The sequence below is a fragment of the Fusarium keratoplasticum genome, chromosome 1, assembly GCF_025433545.1.
Source record: "Fusarium keratoplasticum isolate Fu6.1 chromosome 1, whole genome shotgun sequence".
NCBI lineage: Eukaryota > Fungi > Ascomycota > Sordariomycetes > Hypocreales > Nectriaceae > Fusarium > Fusarium keratoplasticum.
In genome coordinates, this window is record NC_070529.1 from 5,549,682 (window position 1) to 5,571,552 (window position 21,871).

At 52.5% G+C, this 21,871-nt stretch overlaps 8 protein-coding genes across 8 annotated transcripts; 3 read left to right on the forward strand and 5 right to left on the reverse strand.

Moving 5' to 3' along the window:
• Nucleotides 1–545: 545 nt before the first annotated feature.
• On the reverse strand, nucleotides 546–1,817 carry NCS57_00166100 (Peptide hydrolase; the record flags this gene model as incomplete). Its single annotated transcript, XM_053051718.1, has 2 exons — nucleotides 546–1,083; nucleotides 1,135–1,817. The coding sequence occupies 2 exons, from the start codon at nucleotides 1,815–1,817 to the stop codon at nucleotides 546–548; spliced, it is 1,221 nt and encodes a 406-aa protein (XP_052920233.1).
• Nucleotides 1,818–3,656: 1,839 nt separating this feature from the next.
• NCS57_00166200 (uncharacterized protein) lies at nucleotides 3,657–4,414 on the forward strand (the record flags this gene model as incomplete). Its single annotated transcript, XM_053051719.1, has 2 exons — nucleotides 3,657–3,790; nucleotides 3,832–4,414. 2 exons carry the CDS (start codon nucleotides 3,657–3,659, stop codon nucleotides 4,412–4,414), a joined length of 717 nt encoding a protein of 238 aa, XP_052920234.1.
• Nucleotides 4,415–4,796: 382 nt separating this feature from the next.
• NCS57_00166300 (uncharacterized protein) lies at nucleotides 4,797–6,418 on the reverse strand (the record flags this gene model as incomplete). Its single annotated transcript, XM_053051720.1, has 4 exons — nucleotides 4,797–5,789; nucleotides 5,849–5,974; nucleotides 6,145–6,254; nucleotides 6,340–6,418. The coding sequence occupies 4 exons, from the start codon at nucleotides 6,416–6,418 to the stop codon at nucleotides 4,797–4,799; spliced, it is 1,308 nt and encodes a 435-aa protein (XP_052920235.1).
• A 1,518-nt stretch (nucleotides 6,419–7,936) lies between these two features.
• On the reverse strand, nucleotides 7,937–8,604 carry NCS57_00166400 (uncharacterized protein; the record flags this gene model as incomplete). The annotated part of the gene is made up of 2 exons (XM_053051721.1): nucleotides 7,937–8,350; nucleotides 8,410–8,604. 2 exons carry the CDS (start codon nucleotides 8,602–8,604, stop codon nucleotides 7,937–7,939), a joined length of 609 nt encoding a protein of 202 aa, XP_052920236.1.
• Nucleotides 8,605–11,877: 3,273 nt separating this feature from the next.
• Nucleotides 11,878–12,650, forward strand: NCS57_00166500 (PX domain-containing protein YPT35; the record flags this gene model as incomplete). Its single annotated transcript, XM_053051722.1, has 3 exons — nucleotides 11,878–12,297; nucleotides 12,350–12,528; nucleotides 12,587–12,650. 3 exons carry the CDS (start codon nucleotides 11,878–11,880, stop codon nucleotides 12,648–12,650), a joined length of 663 nt encoding a protein of 220 aa, XP_052920237.1.
• An 848-nt stretch (nucleotides 12,651–13,498) lies between these two features.
• Nucleotides 13,499–15,559, reverse strand: NCS57_00166600 (DNA helicase; the record flags this gene model as incomplete). Its single annotated transcript, XM_053051723.1, has 1 exon — nucleotides 13,499–15,559. The coding sequence occupies one exon, from the start codon at nucleotides 15,557–15,559 to the stop codon at nucleotides 13,499–13,501; it is 2,061 nt and encodes a 686-aa protein (XP_052920238.1).
• A 1,000-nt stretch (nucleotides 15,560–16,559) lies between these two features.
• On the reverse strand, nucleotides 16,560–19,410 carry NCS57_00166700 (Protein kinase domain-containing protein; the record flags this gene model as incomplete). The annotated part of the gene is made up of 6 exons (XM_053051724.1): nucleotides 16,560–16,761; nucleotides 16,808–17,737; nucleotides 17,788–18,297; nucleotides 18,346–18,782; nucleotides 18,831–18,955; nucleotides 19,026–19,410. The coding sequence occupies 6 exons, from the start codon at nucleotides 19,408–19,410 to the stop codon at nucleotides 16,560–16,562; spliced, it is 2,589 nt and encodes an 862-aa protein (XP_052920239.1).
• Nucleotides 19,411–19,816: 406 nt separating this feature from the next.
• NCS57_00166800 (Protein kinase domain-containing protein) lies at nucleotides 19,817–21,439 on the forward strand (the record flags this gene model as incomplete). Its single annotated transcript, XM_053051725.1, has 2 exons — nucleotides 19,817–19,884; nucleotides 19,930–21,439. Exons 1-2 carry the CDS (start codon nucleotides 19,829–19,831, stop codon nucleotides 21,437–21,439), a joined length of 1,566 nt encoding a protein of 521 aa, XP_052920240.1. The 5' UTR covers nucleotides 19,817–19,828.
• Between the last annotated feature and the right edge of the window lie 432 nt (nucleotides 21,440–21,871).

Genomic DNA, 21,871 nt, shown 5'->3' on the forward strand with positions numbered 1-21,871 from the left:
CGCATCACGAAACGACAGACTTGCCAATCATCCAGGTCAGTTCGGGCTCTGGCTCACAAAGAACCATGAACGGCTGCGCCCTCTGTATCCACCCGGTCTCAAACGGTGGGCACATTTCGAGAGCGGAATCGTGGGAGCAGCCAATCAGGGGAATTCCGGCGTTTACTTCGGGAGCTGTGTATTTGTTAGTCTGGCGTTGGCGCAGAATCCGTAATAAATGCCTCTCGGTCCGTCTTGCACGGTCCATCCCCATGAGAGTTGATCGTCTTGTTCAGCTCTGTTGGCTATTGCTGTTGGCTGCTGCTGTTGAAATTCTGCAGAGTAATCACAGTCAGACATGTAAATGATCCGTCAAATTTCAATTGTCATAGTATAAAGAGCATCAAGGACAGACACCAGACCGCAAAACTCCCATCCTTACATGCAACCCCCCTCCCAGGATGACATGACTCTTTTTACCTCTATCTGTACAATGACATCGCGCCGTTAACGCCAAGCCCGAAACTGCCACTCTGCCCACCGACATTTCGTCCCCCGTTCCTTTCCTACAGCTCCGTCCTCCGGCTCGTCGTTGTCGTGGCCGCCGCGCCGCTCCTCTTGGCCTTGGTCCCCGTCACGCCGGGCATGAAGTCCTGGATGCCCATCCACTCGACCACAAATGCCGTCGTGATCCTCGCCCAGTCGCGAACCGTCGGCAGATCGAGGTTCTCGCCGTCGTCGCCCATCTTGTGCCACATGATCGGGAACGGTGTCGGGATGATGTGCAGGATCTCGACGCCGCGCTGCATAAATGGCCGGTGATCGTCGTCGATGTAGCTGCGGCTAAAACGAGTGGCATCCTTGTTCACCTCGGGGAGGAATGCTCTCTTAGGCTTCGTCTCGAGGAGATTCAGCTCTCGCATGCGCTTCTCAAGCGCAGCCATTGCGCGGTATGCCCAATGCGTTGTCAGGAAGTACGAGGGGACTCTAGGGTTCTTTTCGCCGAGAAGGTCGAGGAGAACGAAGAGGCTGATTGAGTCAAGAGGTGTTCGGTAAGTGGACGTAGAGCCGTGGAACTGGAACTCCCACTGTTCTGCGAGTGATCTTATCATGCGCGTTAGCAAAACTCGGTGTCATGATGGTGCTGTTTCATACCTCGACCCGTAGAGGGAATCATCATTTGTCCACTCATGAAAGGCTTCCTCACCGTCCAGAAACAGGATCTGAATTCCCTGGGCGTCCTCGAGTCCATCGTCGCCGTTCTTCTGCATGGTCTCCCACTTTGCCTTGAGCCCAGCCTCAATGCTCCTCGCCAGGTGCATCAGCATTGCACATGGCGCAGCGCTGTCTGTCGCACCGATGAAACCCTCGGGCTCGTACTTGCTGTCGTAGTGCGCAGCCAGGGTGAGGCGGCTCACGTCCCCCTTTTGCGCCCATGGCGGATCCCGGCGGAAGATGAGGTTCGCAAAGGGCACGTCCTTGTTACCGGTGGCGGGTGTCTTGGAGGTCGAATTCTGCCACTCGAGCGTCCATTCGGGGAGGTTCTCGGTGAAGAAGTCGACAAAGTGCTTCTGGGTGCGCAGCTGGCCCTCGGTTCCCGGGACGCGGGGGATCAGGATCGGGGCCAGCAGCTTGCCCTTGTGGATATCGAAATCGTCGCCGGGCGATGGGATGTTGTTGAGGGCATCGTCGGAAAGCGTCATGGACCCGGCAGCAGCAGCTGGCGAGAAGAGGGTTGTCGAGACGAAGGCGAGGATGCAGAGGGCGAGGGTGGTGAATGGCGATGGCATTCGGAGCATTGTCGAGGATGCGGCCATGCTAATGGCAGGTTTTCCCATTTGTCGTGGGAGGGGCGCGCGCGCAGGAACTACCTTAGCTCATTCCGCCTGGAGCATCAGAGGCCGATCTGGCAGCGACGGGAGTTCCAGCGCGGGTAAGATAGGCTGAGAAGCTGCGGGTGCTATAGAAGCGAGGGAATTATTACCTATCCAAAATGCTTCGTGTCCAAAAGTTGAAGCCTCGTATGGATGTAACTTGTTCAAGGGATAAAGTAGTGGGGGACACGAAACCTACGCCTGTCAGTGTCCAAGAAGGTAACATTGACCTTGAGAATGGACACGGTACCCGATAATGATTCTAGGTACAGGAGGTTTCAAATTCGCGATAGTGTTCCCCAGACATTCTAGCCTGAATAATTAGAGTAGACAGTCCGGTTATTCAGTAGCTCACGTTGTCATTAAACCAACGATTCACCAATGCCAGGTACCTCACTACTTCTTGTCAACACGACCAGATCGGCCCGGTGGAGGGCCACGCCGCAGCCCCTTTCGGCTTGTGGCGGGGGAGACCCTTGCATAGAACAAACTTTCAGGGGCATCATCTGAACGCCCAGGGGGCTTGAGCGATAGAGCCCGATTGGCTGATAGCAGCAACCTTGATGAAGGTGATGGATGGTAGGTTGGTGATACAGACGGGAGGGACTAGAAAGGTAGTCCTGTTAAATATTACAACTCTATTCTAACTGAATGGAAAGAAAAGTGCACTGAGATGATAATAAAACTACTATAAAAAGATCTAATTTTTCTGTCGCCTTACAAATTTGATCATGATATGCTTCCATGGCTTCTTCGGAGCGCTTTGCCTTGACCTCCACTGCATGGCTGTCTATGAACTAACTGGACTCCTGTCTCTGCACTGTGCACAGAGTGGTGGGTAAGGTATTGGAGCCCCAATCATGTTGCAGCATGCCCAAGAACAATATGAAACATCCCGAATTGCCGTTGATATTGTTCTTGCTGCATAGGCCACTTGACTGAGAGTTGTTTGTGCGAGGTGGGATATCGTTATCCAAGGCGGAGAGTGCAAGTTAGCCATGACACCTATATCTACCCAGTGAGACTCCCATTTGAGGTCTGCAGTCTCACCATCACACTGGAGAGCTATCTGGAACTTATTCAACCATCTGCATTTTCGCATACAAGCTCAACTTGCTCCTAATACACCATGGCTCTTAACTGGCATCAAGTGTATCGACGAGTCTATTTCTGCCCTGTCCTCCCCGTCATCCGCCTCGAAAAGTGCCCCGAAGTTCCTATCCCTCTTCCTCCAGAGTAACCACTCTGAGCCATCTGCTCAACGAGGACATGTGGAGTACACACAAATTCGAGGGGGGAAAGACCCTGGTATCTCCCATGTCTGTCAACCAATACCCTTCCCGGTTAACACCGACATGCTTAACACCACTACGTTCTGGAGCCTATGAACACGGGACTGGAGGGCCTCATCATGTCTGATTTGACATAAAGAGGAGTGATTTATGCAGCTCAGGTTTCTTCTGATTCACTTTACGACGCCTATTGCGTTAGCGCCTGTCGTGGGATTCAACTCATTAGTGTAAGTGCGAGGGGACACTGGATGAGATGGATCCATATGGAAATCGCAGCTCGATTCAATTCAAATTGTTGCTCACAGCTGCACTTGCTCTCACTTTGTTCATGCTTATATCAAAAACGTCAGAAATCATGGCTTGATCCTCTCCTGTCTGGCTCGTCACCGGCGCCGGCACCGGCTTTGGTGAAGCCATTGCTCTATCCGCCCTCAAACGCGGCCACCGTGTAGTGGCAACAGCTCGTCGTCTGTCCGTCCTCTCCGATCTCGTCAACGCTGGAGCTCACGCCATGGTCCTCGATGTCACGGTCCCTGAAGACGACATCGCCGCCAAGGTCAAGGAAGCACACAACGTCTACGGACGACTTGATTACCTCGTCAACTCAGCAGCCTACGTCCTTGAGAGCACCTGCGAAGAAGTATCGTAAGTGGCACCCCATAGAACCAAACCGCTAACAATAGCAGTGAGAAGGAGGTGTTTGACGAGTTCAACACCAACGTCTTCGGCACCATCAAGCTCTGCCGCGCCGTGATCCCCTATTTCCGAGCCCAGTCCCACGGCGGAATCGCAAATTTTGGTTCCCTCGGCAGCTGGGTTGGTAGCCCGGCCACGAGCTTTTACAACGCGACCAAGTGGGCAGTCTCGGGCTTCACCGAGGCGCTCGCCGCCGAGCTCAAGCCGTTTGGCATCGTCGTGACGTCTGTTGAGCCGGGCCAGTTCCGTACTGCGTTCCTCAACGCCGACAAGCGAAAAAAATCGGCGCGGAGGATGGAGAATGTGTATGCAAACACCGGTGCTGAGGAGTACCGGGCTCTGCTGGATGCAGCAGATAACAACCAACCGGGAGATGTGGATCGCGGGGCCGAGATTGTCGTCGATGTCTTGACTATATCAGGCGTGGCGGAGGGTAAGGAGGTTCCTGTTCGTTTGGTACTTGGAAAAGATTGCCTGAATGTTGTGAGGAGCAAGTGTGAGAGCACACTGAAACTGATGAATGAGTGGGAGGGAGTTGCTGTTTCGACAGACCGCATCGATGTAAAGTTGTGAGTGTTGAACCCTCCAACGTAAATGTAATTCTCGACTCAATTATAGTCATGTTATTTACTTGGACTGCGTCTAATGCGCAGACGCCTGCATATCCAAACAGGCCTTGTTCCCCCCAACACCACATGGGTTTCGTTGAAATCTATTACAATGGATATATCGTGATAGCCGTGGCGCTGTGCAGGGTCTCATGTATCCTGGCGCCAGAGTGAATGCGAGAAACAAGTAAAAACACCAGACGCCCGTCATGCTTTTCCTCCTCTGTACCGTGATGCCGATGCCTTCATCATTGCTCATCTCCCGGGGTAAGATATGTTGAATCTATAAGTTGATGCTGGATATGTCTTGATATATGCGCTACTCCATCTCACTGCGCCATTCCCGTCTAATGCAGCTTGGTGGCATCGCGGGCAAGCTTGTTGGCAATCTGCTTCTCCTTGGGGATGGTGAGGGCGTTGATGCCCAGGTAGTTGCAGATGCTCGTCACCACGAGCCAGGCCCAGCGGAAATAGACGACCATGGAAAAGGCAAGGTAGGCCCACAGGTAGTAGAGTTCCAGCTCGACGCTAATTTGGGGAAGTCCAATTCGGGGAAGGTTTCCGATGATCGCACCGCCGACGAGAGGGTACAACATAACGGTCCAGTAGGGGAAGGGCTGGCGCGTCAGGTGGGCGAGGATCATCTTGGTGGTGAGGCGGCCAAAGACGAACGCCATGGTGAAGCAGAAGAGGACAAGGTGGTTGTTCTTCATGAGCGTGCTGTACGGAGAAAAGACCCAGAGCGCAATCGAGATGGTGTAGACGGCCATGGGAATCCACTCGAGGAAGACGGACAAGACGGGGAGGCCGTTGGCGCGGCGGGCCTTGACAACGTTGAGGACGCAGAAAGGAATCTGGGTAAAGACGAGCGAGCTGACAATGAGACCAATCCAGATGTCTCGGAAGGTAGTCTCGCCCAAAAGGTCAGCAAGGCCGGGGAGGCTGCCGTTCAGACCGAGTCGCAGAGGCTGAGTCCAGATCTGAGGGCCCCAGATACCAGACATGATCATGATGGCGCAAGCGATGAGGATACCTTCGGTGGGACCGTTGATGACGCCGAGGTAGAGGGTGTGCGTGTGGTACGTCTCCCAGGTCGAGAAGAACATGGGGAGGCAGGGGCACAGCGCGGTGAAGATGCCAGCTGGCGAAGTGCCCAGACCCATGGCGGCCGTCTCGAGCAGACTGGCGAGGGTGCAGTTGAGGGAATCGATTCCGTGGTCGAAGAGCTCGCCGAGGCCGCTCGAGGTTCCTGTTCGTCGCGCCTGCTTGCCGTCAAGGTTATCCATAGTCTGGTACATGAAGAGACCAAAAGCGAAGCTGAAGTAAATCCATGAGGGACCCTGGACCATGTCGTCAATCAGCAAATTACCCCCAAACTTTGCGCGCAGCGTCAACGTACCGGTCCAACCAAGTCTGGCATGAAAATCTGGGCCAGGGCGACATTTCCCAGAATGAAGCAGAAACCCACGAGGGTGACCATGTTGGGAGCGATCCATAGTGGGAGGAGGTTCACGGAGGCGTTCCACTGTATGACGACAAAAGACAAGGGTTAGCTGTCATGAGCTCCATCATGTCGGCGGACGAGAGCTTCATCGCTCCTCAGCGGATGAAATGTCGAGGACAATAGCCGAAGACAAGCTGTAGAGGGCCGCGGAGAGGAGAAACAAAGCTTTTCTGGGCATCGAGGAGACGTACAAAGGGGCCGAGGATGTATTTCGACACGGGCGACAGATCGACGCTGGAGTACTTGTACGTCTTGAGATGGACAAGAGCATCATCAGAGATGCACTCTGCGACGTTTTTCTCTGCACAAAAATGTCAACGGTCAGCCTGAGACAACCAGAGATGCTCTCCCTCGAGGAGCATTCCACCAATCTGTTCATGACTTACTCGTGTTGGGAGCCATGTTGGTGCCGGTCGGGTCGCTGGCCGTGGGATTGAAAAGCGGTAGTGTCTCGCTCCCGGACATGGTGGGAAGGGAGGGGCCGGAGGGAGGAGGGGCACGGAAAAACGGGGGACCCCTTTAAAAGGGCACGGGAGAGCAACAGCCAGCGCTGGAAAAAAATATGCCGGCAAAGCCAAGAGTTTGGAAGCTACTGTACGCAATAGCTCCCTCGGTAGGACCTTTGTGATGCAGAAAGCCCAGCGGCGCGAAACAGAGACAGGCGGCGCTGCACGTGGGCGGAAATCTCAGGTCTCTGAGTGGAAGAATTGACAGGCGTGACGGCTTGGGCTTGGGCTTGGGTTTGGGGGTGGGCTTTGTTGAGGAACGGATGGGAATGGATTGGATGGCAGATCAAGTTTCAGGCCAAGAGATTCGATTCGCGACAGACCGGGGGATGGCTTGATCGGGGTCGAACGGTCGAGCGAGCAAAAGACGGTGAAGAGATAACAAACCGTGAAGGGATATCTTTGTTTTTATCCAAGAAGAAGGAGTGTGAAGAAGAGATGGAAGTGTAAAGGGGCAGGTTTCGTCTCTGGAGCTGGAGGACAGTAGGTACTTGAAATTGAAAAAGCTTCCCACTTGGATCCAGCATTCGTGGTCTCGTATGTCGCGCCGCGCGCCATTCGAGCCCCTGGACCACAGGCAGATGCCCCTGCCAGCGCCAGCGATCCGGCCCACTGGAGGTCTCCGCTTACAGGGGCACGATGCCTCTAAAATTGGACATTTCATTAAAGCATCTCAGAGACAATCTCGAGTAGACGAGTTTGACAGCCAACGATAGACGCGACCTGCGTTGACCGTCACCCGATCCAATGCCCCTTTCTGATCCTGCCTGACGGATCCCTAGCCGATCCGACACTTTGACCTCTTTTCTCTCTCAAAAGGCGGCCAGCCCTACACCCTCACATGGATATCCGCAGCGTCCGAACTCATCACGAGACTCTCTCGACTTGATTTGTTGGGGACCGAGGATCTATGGGTCTCGCGCAGATCCAGAGTCATTTACATGTGCTAATCGTCCTGTGAGCGCGTGAGCACTTGCAAAAAGAATACGAGCGGTCGCCAGGCAATCAATCAATCAGCAAATCTTCCTTCATCTCGCAAACACAGTTAATCCGTCCGGACGCCATAACGGTCCGAGGGTCCGGAATGTGGAGGTGTCCAACGTCCAACTGAAAGAAAACGTCTTTAACTAAACAAGTAATCAATCACGAGCTCAAATGTCACGCTGCACGCAGATGCAAGCTTCAGGGTTTCAACTGCAACATCGCAGTTGGCCATCTTTGATTCTTCCTCTTTTCTGCCACCATCATTATCCCTATTAGTTAAAGGGGACATGCGCTTCTCATGTCCCAAGTCGAAAAACATGCAATCAATCAATAATGCCCTGCCACCAGAAGCTAACCCAACACCTAGACGTCCGAGGCTCTCAAGGAATGTATGAGCAAACAAACACAAGCGAATCGAATCGAACCGAATCAAAAACACCCAAATGCATCAGTGGTTCTGTTCCCCACCCTGTTGAAGGCCAATGCGATCCTCTTACAGCATCGCGAATCCCACAAACATGGTGCTCAGCACGACTGCCAGGCCCCATGTTCGGCCGGCCTCGAGAGCCGAGGAGCCGTTCTTGCTGGTAGAGCTGTCCGAGTCGGAGTCATCGTCATCGCCGCCGGGGTTGCCTGTGAAGATGGTGTCCGCATCGTCGGTTGCGCTGGCTGTGGCCTTGACGGCCTCAGTGCCAGTGGCAGTCGCGGTTGTGTTGTACCTCTTGGGGTCGCTGGCACCGCAAGGGTGGTCCTCTCGACAAGAAGAGGCACAAGAGTTGCTTCCCTTGCAGTCCTCAACGCACTGGTTGCCCCATTCCTGGCAGACGTAGTAGGGAATAGTCAGGGAGTACTCCGACACGTTGGGTTGCTTGTTGTCGCTGCAAATGCAGCCGTAGGTGAGGGTTTCCTAGGAGGCTGAGTCAGACCATGTCGTGCTAGACCAAGCATGAAAACGAAAACACTTACAGGATCACAGCTGTTCACCTTAGGCTCACCCTTACTGGTCTGCCCACAGATGAGCGGGCATGACTCCTTGGTATTCTGGCACCAAACTCGTCGCTGGGAGATGGGCACACTGTCGGGGTCGATGTAGTAGTCAGCGTTGACAACGGCAACGCAAGAGGCGGCAACAGCCAAGACGGTCGTTCGGAGAGACGGCATGGTGAATGAGTATTTGTGCTGAGTAGTAGAATTCGTCGTGAAGATGATGGAGTATGTGTCTGAAGCCCAAACAAAAAGCTCGTGAAGGGACAAGATAGACGAGAAGGTCGGGGATTACTGCGACTTGGGGTCAGCGGTTTTAACTTGATTTGCAACCAAGACTCGCCCTTTCCCAGGCTGAGGGAACCTCGGGGCGCCGTTGGGAAGTCGAGGTATGCAAGAGGATATCCCCACGACAACAGAGGAAAGAGGCTTTGTCTTGGCCTTGGCTGGGTCAGATTTTCACGTACAATTATGGTAGGTAGGTCAAACGAGGAAGCGAGAGATTGCGAAACGGGGGAAGAGCGAGAGTTGAAGAAGAAGGAGCAAAATTAAGAAGTCGCTTGAGAAACAAGCAAATAACGATTGTCGGGAACTGAAAGGCAAGAGTAAGACTCTTTTTGGTGCAGCAGCGAGTGTATATGTTGAAAGACGGGACAGGCGGGAGAGGGAGGAAGAGGAGAAGAGGATCAGACAAAGCAATGGAACCCTACGGAGCCCCGGACGGCCGGCTACGGTACAAGCAGGCAGGCTATGGATACTACATAGTACAAGCTACCTCCGGTACAGCCCAAGAGAAATGAGCCAGATTGGAGGCGAGACCCGAGGCTGGTTGATTATCACGACCACAGACCACCGCCTGGGTGTTTGTGACCTGCAAAGTAGCACCAGTATTCCTCCGGAGCAAGAGGCGAGCAGGGGACCTCAGCACCAGAGCAGCAGTATTGGGCTTAGCTCCCACCTATCCCAGGAGCCATGCCCGCCACTCGGCGCAGCCTGGTGGTCAGGAATGCCCGGGACCCTCACGGCCCAGGCCATTGTCGGTCTAGCCCCGACAGGGTTTCCCGTGCTTGAAGCTTCTGCTTGGGCGGATTGTGGTCTGGGGAGGCTTGGGAGGCTTGCAGTGGTGCAGTTGTTAGTTTTGTCCATTTGCATGTAATCTCCAGAACCCTTATTTCTTGCTCATCATGGAATAGGGGGGGGGGGGGGGCTCGCCTTGATATTAAGCTGCCAGCCCAGTCTGTTCTATTGATGACAATCCCAATCGACATGTTCCTCATTCGAGGCCACTGTCCCTTCCTGCAGTTGACGTTTCAATCTCAGTTGTCTCGCTTGTCAGTCAGTGTCAGTGTCAGTGCCAGCGAGGCCCCTGGGCTTCCAATCCTCACCTCTCACCCTCAACCACATGTCTCACGCCTGGTTGGTGGCGCCGACGGCCGACGAGAAGCAAGCTCCACATGGGGGATTTGAAGCGATATGAGCCCACTTGCTGCACTTTGTTTTGACCCCTTCTCTCATTGTGCATCACCACTGACTTGTGTCTCCCGTGTACGGCGCCTCTAGTTGGTTGTGCTGTGCACGCCATGAATATTTACGAGCCCACCACCTCGAGACTCCTCGGGGAGTAGCGGCGGGCCACTCGAATGCGAGAATGGTGGCCAATTCTTCCCAAAACAGGCAACTCTGACTATGCGCCTAGCTTCTGGATTAGAGCCGAAGTGCCGCTCGTATTTCGTGCATACGCTATAGGCGATGATGGTCAGTGTCTCCGTACTTTCGGACCATTTCTTGTGGATATTTACGAGACTGCTCGACCCCGCGCGCTTGACGCACAGCGACGAGAACATGATGATGAAGCGGCGCCGGTGACCTGTAACTTCCTGTCTAAACTCATTGCAGACGGCACAGCATCGGACGTGTCAACTACGCTGACGCGGCCACTGAGGAATGGCTGGAACTTGCATACAGACAGATGTCGGCTGGCTGAGCGGGATATGCAAGCCCACGAGATGTAGCATGCCGCACAAATCTCTGTGATACCACACAATATTACTTCAAGCCTGTGAGTTGAGCCAAGAAGAGAAGGCGTTGCCCGAGACAGGAGCCAGTCGGGGGCTGGCTTCAGGTTGGTGGAGGTGACAGGCTCGCACGTCCACAGTCGTCGAGGTCTAGAAGCACCACTACAGGGATTGCTTTGTCTGGGGATATAACGTAGTGTCAACGGCCCCAGGAGGCGGAGCTGAGAGACCCAACATGCTCAAGCCCAACTCGTCTTTATTGCTGACGGGCCCAAAATCGTCTTCCTGTCAGTTTCCGCAGTGACGGCATGCTGACGGGACACGACAGATGAGACATGCAAAAAAAAAACAGTCGGTGGCTTTAGGACATTGACGGCGTAAACCATCCATGGGCAGATCCACAAGCCGATATGTACTTCTGTCAGACCACGACTCTCGGCTGCCTTCTCACATGAATCCTGGAGATGATTACGGCCAGGATGAGCGGGTTGACCGCCTCTGGCACCGTGCATCATCCGCCTCGAGCCACACGCCACTTGGGGCTTGGAAGAAGCTAACCTAGCTCGTTGCCTCCAAGAGAGCTTGAAGCTCTGAAGCTCCGGGAGCCAGAGTCTGTTCGGTCGAGGACGGAACGGAGCTGGCTCGGAGGGCCGTAAGACACGGCCCGGGGACGAAATGCAAGGTGGGTGTGGAGGACAGGATTTTGATGATTCAAAGAAAGACAACGAGTCGTCATGGCTCTTGAATATCAGTTTTCGAGAAAGATCTAGGGGAAACTCCAGCATAAGGACTCAAATCAGCACTAACCTAACCATCGCATCTTTGTCCTCAAGCCTGTTGATATCAGGAAAAGCAAACAGCTGAAGAAACGGGCTTCGGCATAAGCCCTGCCGGATACTGACTAGAGCACCGGCAGTTGCCCGCCGTTGTTGGCGGTTACCAGCCCGATGTACCTCCCATGCTCCCGGGTCGGCGGCCCCTCTTTCGGCCGGAAACAGACAAGCTTCCGCGCCCGACAACGTTTGAGGCTCCGAGTCCTTGCAACATCACGTCAAAATCAGACATCCGCCACAATAAGCAGTTTTCCGGGGCATCGCCTTGTCCTGGCTGCCTTTGTTTTGTTTGCTAGTGATATTGATCCCCTTCTGTTGTTGTTTGCGCTTTGCTAGATTGTCACGAGCCACCCCGGTGAAGCCCAATCCCACCTCGCGGCGAATTACTAAAGCAGGGCTGCAATCGACTGTTGCCCTGACTCGCCAACGAAGCCCTCTATCAGGCCATTATCTGAGTGAACCTAAGCGACTGGCGATTACCCCATCTTGCGCGAAACACAACATCCCGATCGACCGAGAGATACATGACCCCGAGATCGTCATCGCCAACGCATCGACTGCTCATACTTTGAAACGCTTTCGGCCGTCGCATGGTTGAATGAATGGCGACGGCGGTAGATCAGGCGCCTGCTGATGGCGGCTTCGGCGCTGGCGCAGAGCACTCCGAGACACACGGCGCATCCGTCGAGGTGTTTGAGACACCGCGGACCTCATTCGATCACGACCGACCCCTCGATGACAACGATGCCGCAGCCTCAACTGTCTCGCCAAGCTCCATTACCTCGCCGCCGTACTGGCTCAATGTGCATGGCCACCAGCGTTCCGCCTCCAACATGTCGGCCGAGTCAGTCCTGCCCGCGGGCGCCATCAGCCTCCGCGACAACGAGGCGAACGAGCACGACGACCGCAACAATGCCTGCTGGGCCAAGAGCGTCGAGATTGTCAGCTACACCGTCGTTAACGGGAGCACCACAAACATTGGCGCCTTTGTCGTGTGGAACATCCGTGTCGAGACGCTGAATGTGGGTTATTGGCCTTCAAAGTTTTTACTAGCTGGGCTGACTCAATGAGTAGGGGAGCTACATGAACATTCGAAAGCGATATTCCGAGTTTGACGACTTTCGGTACCGACTGGTCCAGACCTTTCCCGGTTTCGAGGCGGCAGTTCCGGCTCTTCCGCCCAAGAGCGTCATCTCCAAATTCCGGCCCCGATTTCTCGAGAAGAGGCGGGCGGGTCTTCAATACTTTCTCAAGTGCGTCCCCTCTGTACTACACAGTAACTCTACAGTTGATACTAATTTGTTTCCAAAGCTGTATACTGTTGAACCCAGAGTTCTCTGGCTCGCCAGTGCTCAAGGAGTTCCTCTTTGCATAGCGTCTCGACATCGATATTTTTTCTTCTTCACTGGACATGTATTACCCTCTGGCTGGTCTCGAGGATATTGGAGGCCTCTTTGTACAAACGGCGCAATTTCTGTAACACGTGAATATGCAGCAGAGAGCAATATTAATGATAATGCCATGGATGACATATACTTTGTGGCCTCATGGCTTGTACCTTGGTGTCATGTCCTCCTCTCAGGTGAACACTTTGGTCCTCCTCGACGAGGCCATATTGAGTCGTGTTCTGCTGAGGCCGTGCCAACAACCAGGACTACTGTTATCGATCAATGGGGGAAGAATGAGACAGAGTTCTGGCATGCTATCGTCAGGTACATGTGCATATCGGCCTTGGTACTTCATCATCCTAAGGCTACCCCAAGCTACTCCCTAAGACCAGGCCAAGATTGATATCCCTTGTCTAAGGATCTCAGGTTACTCCCTCCTGAACTGGAGCCTTCACAGTGCGTATTCTGAACGTCCCGTCTGTTTTCATTATCCATATGTGGGTTCTACGTTGATGCCTCAACTTCGTCTCGAGTATTGAGTCGACTTGAAGGCCGGCCAGGAAGAGGGAGAGAAAGTCCATGTCTCACTTTATCGCGAGCAAGACACAGCCAAGGCCAAGCTGCTGTCTGACATACAAATTATTCAGCATTGTCCTCTTTTATGTGATACTGCTTGCACAATGCGCATCAAATCTTCCGCTTGAAAAAAACATTGTTACCCCAACTCCCGGAAAAGCAAATACATCTATAGGGGGGAGATTTCTCCTAACTGCCCTAATGGCGAACGCCTTTCTCGTACTTCAACACTTCCTCACCACTCATCGACAAGCCAAGCTTACTGAGCGGCCTTCTTCCGGCGACGCTCCCTCTCTCGGTCAAGCTTTCGAAAGAATGGGTTCCGTTTTGACTTCCCATTGGCAGTCTTTTTCTGACCATATTTGCCGTTCCCCTTCCCGAAAAGATAGTCTGTCTCACCCTCCTCGCTGATAACCTTTTCATTGTCTATGAGTGTGCGCTTCAGTAGCTCTTGTCGCTCGGAAGCTTTCGCAAAGGCAAGATCCGGCATATTGTGTATACCAGCGAGCTGTGTAATCACCTTGAAGGCGTAGCCCTGATCCACGAGAAAGGCCTGCCGCTTCGACGAGTAGAACATCTCTTGCGTATCCTTGGAGACGAGTGTGTAAAAGAAGGCATTAAAGCCTTCATCGTTACGGCGCTTTGCCCGCAAGATGCGGCCGAGTCTTTGAGCCTCCTGACGCCGGGATCCAAAGTGGGATGAGATTTGTATGAGGCAGGTCGCTTCCGGGAGATCCAGAGACGTGTCGCCGATTTTGGAGAGAAACAACGTGCTTATGAGAGGATTTCGTTGGAAATTCTCTAGGATCGTCATCCGCTCCTCTTGCAGCGTCTCGCCATAGATGAAGGCCTTGCCGAGTTTGATAGCATAGAGCTTGAGCGAGTAGAGGTCATCCGAGAAGACGATAATCTTGTCGCCGCGTGACTCGTGATAGTTGATGAGATACTGACAGGCCTGGAATTTGAATGGATTCACGGCCCCCAAAATTCGCTTCATCCGGATGGGCACCTTGAGGTATGTCTCATAGAACTCGACTGGCATCGGACACCAAACTTCAGCGCACTGGACCTTGGCGATGTGACCTTGCTGAGACAGCTCCATCCAATTTGCTTCATACAATTTGGGCCCAATCAGAAAATTGAGGTGCGAGATCTTATCGTCTTCACGAAGCAATGTCGCCGTCAGACCAAGCTTGGAGTGCGACTTGATGCTTGAGATGACTTGTCTGAAGATGTTGGCAGGCACAACGTGAACCTCATCAAGGAGCATGAGACCCCATTCCCGGCCTGCCAAGAAGTCCATGACCTCTTTCGATTCTCTGGAACGCTCACGGCTGGTGGTTACCATAGAATACGTCGTAATAATGATACCAGCTCTGCCCTTGAAGATAGTCTTGCTCTCTGCGGTAAAGGTGGTAATGCTGGCTGGGTTGATGTTTGACCACTTTAGAAACTCGTTGCGCCACTGAACCGCAGAGACTGAGCTGGTGCAGAGCACAATAACGCTCTTCTTGATGGTACACGCAGCTGTGATGCCTACCAAGGTTTTCCCTGCACCGCATGGCAGGACGATGATTCCGCTCTTGGCTCGGCCGTTGCCAAACATCTTACTGAGGCTCTTTTCCTGATACGGCCGGATCTGTGTATTGGGTCGTAGATCGACCTTGAGGTTTAGGTTAGCACGGTCGAAGCGAAAGTCGTACTCTTCAAGGATGGGATAAGAGAGGTCCAGACAGCGCTTTTGGACCACCTCGACAGCTGCATCCGGGATCTCAAAGTTATAGGTAGTTTCTTTCTCATCACCTTCGTCCTCATTCAACGCAGCGTAAACATCTGCACTCAAATTCGTCTCTGTAGGTTGCTTCGCTGTCTTGCGGGAGAGGTTGGCCTCCTGGACGCCAGCTGCGTCCTTGGTGCCGGGGATGACGATCCCACCCATCATAGGTGCAGCTGCTGTGTTGATCTTCCCTAAACCACGTAATCGAAACTTCTTGATGGCCTTATCTTCGAGCTGCATCTGAAGAATTTCGCGATCCATACTCTCGACAAAATAGCGGTTATTCTTCAGCACCAACTTGACCTTGCCGTAGCTCGTGGTGCATGACAGAACGAACTGTTTGATGCTGGGGGGCAACTGGGTCTTGAGGAAGCGATCTAGAGTGCCAATGGTGTCTTCAGGGCTCAGACCAACAGACACAGCTGCATATAGACTATGAGGCGTCATGATGTATTCGTGAAGAAACGCCGGTCTAGATCTGGGCTCGGCGATGGTGATGAGGAAGTCAGTTGCTGGGCCTGCCATGGGACTGAACTTTTCCATTATGATGACGCCCTTTTCGGGTCTATCCACATGGGGCGGTTCTTATAATCCGGCTTGAGGGTGAGATAGGAAAAGTCTCGCTCCCCAAACAGGCGTGATATGGTACCACTTTGGCCGCCCTTCTTCTGCTGAGAATTGTTGCTGGATACAGCCCATGTGTTGACAAACTTTTCTCCTTCTCTCTCTAGCTCTTCCTCCTTTTTCTTTTGAGATTCTCTAACGCCGTTGTCGGAATCGTCGCTGGCTTCCGAAAGCCTCGAGCAGTCACTTTGACGGGTCGAAGAGTCCGGAGCTGAGGTTAGAGAGTGTTTACCAACCTTGGCAGGAAGCTTTTTCCAGTTGGTGAGCTTTCTTTTGGGAGGTATATTGGCATTTGGTTCACCTTTCTCCCTCTCTCTCGTTCCATCAGGTCTGGAGTTGATCAAGTATAAATGAAGCAGACAAAGGGCGTGGGAGAAGTTGATGTGATAGGCATAGGCACACTTGAACGAAATACAGAACAAAGAACCTAACACTACCTGACTGACATTAAACCGTATACCAGCTGTTATGGCTGTGCTGGATCAAAGAAGCGGGTATCTGATGCCCGGCTGACTTGGCTCTTTGACGCACCTTTGTTCTTATGTCGTGGTATAAAGACATGGATAGGTAATTAACAGGCTAAAAAAAATGTAAAGATGATTTCTCATGTATTTCTTTTTAAATATCTATTTTATCCATATGTTAGGGTATACACTACGAATATGTGTCTTTACTAGCTGGCAGCGTCAGCCAATTCAAATCTCTACGAGATAGATAGTGCGCAAAGGGCTTCAGGTACCTCGATATTGATGTTTCAACTTACGGGGATCTAGAGACGCAGTGTTCTCTCGCATGTGCTCTCCTAGTAGCTTGCCTTTGTGAACAGGGGCATGGTCTTCTCTACCCAGTATCTTCAAATGCTGGACATGCCAGGCGAAAAGATTGCAATTGTCCGATGGATCAATGACAGGTCGACCTTTCAGTCATAATAGGGGTCACGGTGCCTGGGTCTCGGATACTCGTAAAATGCTTTGTCCTCGGATGGATTCCTTGGCCTTGCTGGCGTGATTCTGTCTCTCGATGAAGGGCCTGGCATTGACACTGCAACATGGGAGGGGCCATAAAACCAGCGATGCCTGGATTGGCCACATGTACGGCAGGTCTTAATGTGGCAGATCCGACTTGTCTTGGTCAGTAAAGGTAGAGCTCGTCTGTGAATAGACACACCTTTCGACGGTTATACGTGAATAATCAAGGTCCAGACTGCCGCAGAAGTGGCAAGAACCGAGGGCAGCCTCATCCAGAGGATTGTCTCCTGGAGCCCTTTGATATGCCCCAGGGGCCTCGATGTTACCTTCAGAGTGCTCAGGCATCGGCGAGTACTGTATATCTTGGGCCTGATTGTTCCAGACCTCCTGCACTTGCGAATACGGAAGAGCAGCTCCCGCTCTAACATAGCCCAGCGAATGTGCAGAACCGACTGGCCCCGAGTCCAGGAACTCCCATGATGGAAGATTCTTGTTGAACCCCCTGTTCGGTTTTGGTCTTCTTGGCCTCTGGTTGGCGGTGCTCGTCGCCCTTCCCACTATCTGTGAATTTCTCCTCCGCCAAGCGGTAGTTCTGGCATTCCAAGCGCGATCGATGGCTTCGCGTATCCAGGGGATAGAGAAGGTGCCGCTGGCTTGCAGACGTAGTATGAACGGCCAGATAACTGAATCATGGGCACACTGGTCATATTCAATGCCCCCCACCCGTGAGCAAAACACGCAGTAGGTCGCGTCTGGTGCTAGAGGGGAGCATTGGTCGCATCTCATCAACTCTCGCCAGAAGAGGAGCCCAGATTCATGTTTTATAACTGGCTTTTGAGAAATCAGATGTCCTTCTGGGCACCTCCAGCCTGGAGATCTGGCAAGATTCCAGTAACCTTGCCAGCGAGAACCAATATCCCAATTAGCGATGAGGCGTCGTAGCAGATCCTCATCAATAATAAGGCTTTCGCAGCAAAAAAGAGCATCCAGGTCTGGGCAAACGAATACAGCGTAAATATTTTGAACAAGGCATGAATCACACACAAAGTGACCACAGGAGAGAGCTTCGCGAGGGGTAGACTTGATCAAAGCGGGGTGTGGCTCCAGTTTGCACAGCCTGCAGATATTCCTACTTGGACGTCAGTACGTGGGTGACTATGATCACCAGGGTGTACTTACAATCTAGTCACAGCACGCCTTGACTTTGACTTTGACTGATTATTTGCCGGTCTGGATGCGGAGGAGCTGGGATAGATGCTAGAAACCGAGTTCTCCTCATCCGTGCATTCATACGAGTCCTGGTATTCATATTCGTCCGTGTGATGGCTCGACAGCCAGGCTGGTCTCTCAAAGGAGGGATAAGACTTCAAGGCGGAGCGTGCTGGTGCGTTGTTTACTGGACCCTCAAATTGGGCGTCTGAACCATCCTTGACCTCGGGCTTTGCTGTAGAGTTGGGCTCAGGGGGGTGGGCGTTTGAGGAGTGTCCTTTCTCCTGCGAGATATTCATGGTTAGGTCTATTGAGGGAGGCTGCGATGCATGATACCGAGCCGAGGATAAAGTTTTAAGTGATGTCTTGGCTTCGCGAGATGGAAAGAGCCTGGGTTCTTCATCGCTACTCCAAGCCTTTGAGGGCACGGATAGGTCTGTATTCCTAACCATCTCCGTGTTGTCAGCCTCAGGCCGATGGCTACCCGTCATTAGCATGCATCCATCACAATTTTGAGTCAGTACTTACAAGTCTTCTCCATTGGTAGGAATAAGAGGTTCAATCACCCAAGGATGGTTCCTGGCTGATGCTGCGGAGCCTCGAGACCCGGGACACGATTCCATGAGCATGAGAACAAAGTCTTGGCCCGTTTGAGAGACGCTGCACAATTCCAACGGACCGACCGGAAACTCGAGCTCGTCGTGAACATACTTGAACAGGTCTCCTATAGAATCGAATGCCATCTGACTTGTGAGAATGCGATACACCATGGCGCCCAACGACCACATGTCAGCTGAGTATGTGTAGGACTGGTCTGAGGTCGATCCAAAAACCTCGGGTGCTGCGAAACCAAGTGTCCCGCGTTGCATTGTGAGAAGCGAGGTATCGTGATGCCGTCGTTTGCTGATGCCAAAATCCGCAATCTTGACGAACCACTCCGGGTTCTTGTCGACCACCATAATGTTCTATCTTGGTCAGCTATGTCATCAAGACGCGAGGCTGGAGAATCCTACGGCAGGCTTGAGGTCGCGGTGAATGAACCCGTTCTCGTGCATAAACGCCAGCCCTTCGAGGATCTGAGCTGTGATTTCTTTCCCTTCGGATTCTCTGAGAGGGGTGTCGATGTACTGCTGAAGGTCTCCGAGTTCGAAGTATTCCATGGTGATACATATGGCGTCTTCAAGCTCATACCAACCTTGGGAACTTACAAAGCAATGATTGTACTATTGGGGTTAGCAATGAATCGCTGCCTAGGAAAAGGGCGTCAAGCTTGTCATTGGAGAACTTCATGATAGCCTCGAGCTCCCGGGTATAGTCCAGCTCCTGTCCCACAATGACAAACTTCTTAACCTCCTTGACGGCTCTGAGTTTGTTTCCGCCGCCATCTCTGCATGTCTGGAGGTGCACCGTGCCAAAGGTGCCCTGGCCTAGCTGTCTGCCTTTAATCCATCGCTCTGTCTTCGAAACTCGTCGGCGTCGCGCGGACCGGCCCGTCTCGTATAGTACATGTTCGACGACATGGGAGTCTAGAGGCCTTGTTTCGATTTTCGAGTCGCGCACAAGATCAACCAGCGTTATCTCATTGTCGGCCATCCTCGCTCCGGGTTCAGGCTGATTTCAAGGTAACCAGGCGGGGTTCCTCGACGAGGCATTCCGCCCTGTGGGGGATGGGTCTTGGCCCTTGGATCTGATATAGATGCCTCGATTGTTGGTGGCTTTCGACAAAGTTTGCGCTCGCGTACAGGTTACTCAGGATTCAGTAGTCGGGTCTTTGACCAGAAGACTGAATCAGCCTCCCTTGGTAGGAAGAGAGACAAGAGGAGGGCGGCGAGGCAGTTCGGTGGGTGCAGTGAAGCTGAGGCTGAGGCTGAGGCTTATGCATATACCCCTGCCAATTCCGAGTCCCGAGCCTTGTTTGCCCTCCATTTCTTAAATCTTTGGTTTCGCTCTTCCATCTCTTTTTAAGTACTGGTATTTCGGTGTATCATCACACCGACGTTGTGTCGTCACAATGAGTGGCGTGGAGCTGGGATTGGCTTCATTTGCTGCGGCAGACTTGGTTCTTAAGTAAGTAGTCCCCAGAACCGGTAATCCAGCATTAACAGCCACTAGGTACGGCAAGAGGTTGATAAAGTTGTACAAGGATTACAACAGCGCCGATGACTATGTAAAGGAGAGTATCCTGCTGGTCGAGGCCATCCTCAGCCGCGCAGATACGCAAGTCGAATTTCTGAAACAAGTCGAAAGCAAACTCAGCGACGACCAGCGCAGGATCCAGTTTGAGCTCTATGAGATGCTCAAGGACAGGCTACACATCGCCGTCGGCAAGCTTGAGTCGGTCATCTCTGAAAAGGGCATCAGGAAGGTTAAGCTGGCCATTGTCAAGAGCAGTATCAAGGAGGTTGTCGAACAGCTTGAGCGTTGGCAGAGGATCTTTGATCCAACTTGGCTACTTGTCTTCCGCACTCATAACATCATCATAGATTCAAAGCTTCAAACCGAACTTGAAGCTTCGTCACGTACCGGGCCGGCTGGGGAATCCATCGCTGCCCAAGCCTCTCGAGAGACTCTAGGAGAGGCACACGCTTTCCGGAGAATCGTAAACGGAGAACTCGATCAGGTCCATGTCACATTGCCTCAAGAAAAACTGAACTGGGGCCAGGCAGAGTCTGTGTCCTTTTCATCGACCCAAATCATCGCGCGAATCGGCTCTCAAAAGCGATACCTCGTCAACTCGATCCCATGTCACTCCAACATGGATATCGCCAGCGTCAGAGCAGACTCCGAAGACTTGGCCAGGAAGCTGCACCAGATCAACTCAGATGGCTGTGGTCTTCTAGCTTGCTATGGACTCGTCAAGAGAAGAGGCCCGGGCCAGCGAAAGATCAATTCGCTGGATTTGGTCTTTCAGATGCCCCAAAAAGATGTCACACCGGTTACCTTGAGGGAACGCCTAATGCAACCCCAGACCTTCAGCCTTACCGAAGCACTGGATCTATCGAGGCATCTCGCAAGGGCAGTCAGTTACGTCCACGCCTACCACTTTGTCCACAAGAACATCCGGCCCGAAAATATTCTACTGTTTCCCAAAAACGAATACAACACATCTCTGGGATCCGCCTATCTTCTCGGCTTTGACTCCTTCCGCAGCGTCAACTTCCAGACTCTCTTCGAGGGGGACATCACCTGGGAAGGGAATCTCTATCGACACCCTGGGCGCCAAGGCCTTCGTGCCCACGACAAATATGTCATGCAGCATGATGTGTATAGCCTTGGGGTCTGTTTGCTGGAGATTGGCCTCTGGGCGAGTTTTGTACAGCACGACGGCGAGACGGCTCCAGGTGAGGCTCTAGGCTTGACCGTGGAGGATTTTGGCAAGATACAAGAGACTGGCAAGCCCTCTTCGCTGATCAAGGACCATCTTGTGAAGCTTGCACGGTCTAGGCTGCCGATGAAGATGGGCGATAGGTACACGGCAGTTGTCATCACATGTCTGTGCTGTTTAGACGATGACAATGAGGACTTTGGAGAGGAGAGCGATATGCGGGATGACGATGGGATTTTGATAGGAGTCAAGTTTATTGGAAAGGTTCTGATGCGGCTAAACGAGATTTCTATCTAGGTAGACAGAGAATGTGGTTGATCTGGGGAGTAGACATTGCAGGTGAGCTTAGATTTGGCGTACATGTTAGACAGCGCAATATGCATGGGGACCCTAAGCAAACCCTCGTGAGTCTCAGCGCTTTGTTATAAGAAGAATGATGCGATGTGAGATGAATTTTGTACTAATTGTTTACTTAAAAATGTAAAAACTTGGACCTCTCTCTCTTGCACTAAGGGGGTAGCTCTGAGGTAGATAGCCCTTCGACAACAGGGTTTCGGAGACCTTGAAATCTCATGTCCATCAACAGGACTGTGTATGATCATGACAACTCGTTAACCTCGTCCAAACCAGCCAACACGTAATAGATGAATGTTCGTATCACTCACAGCAATTCATAAAACAGTCCACTTATTATTCCCATGCCAAGACATTGCCTGGTTGCTAAGGCTC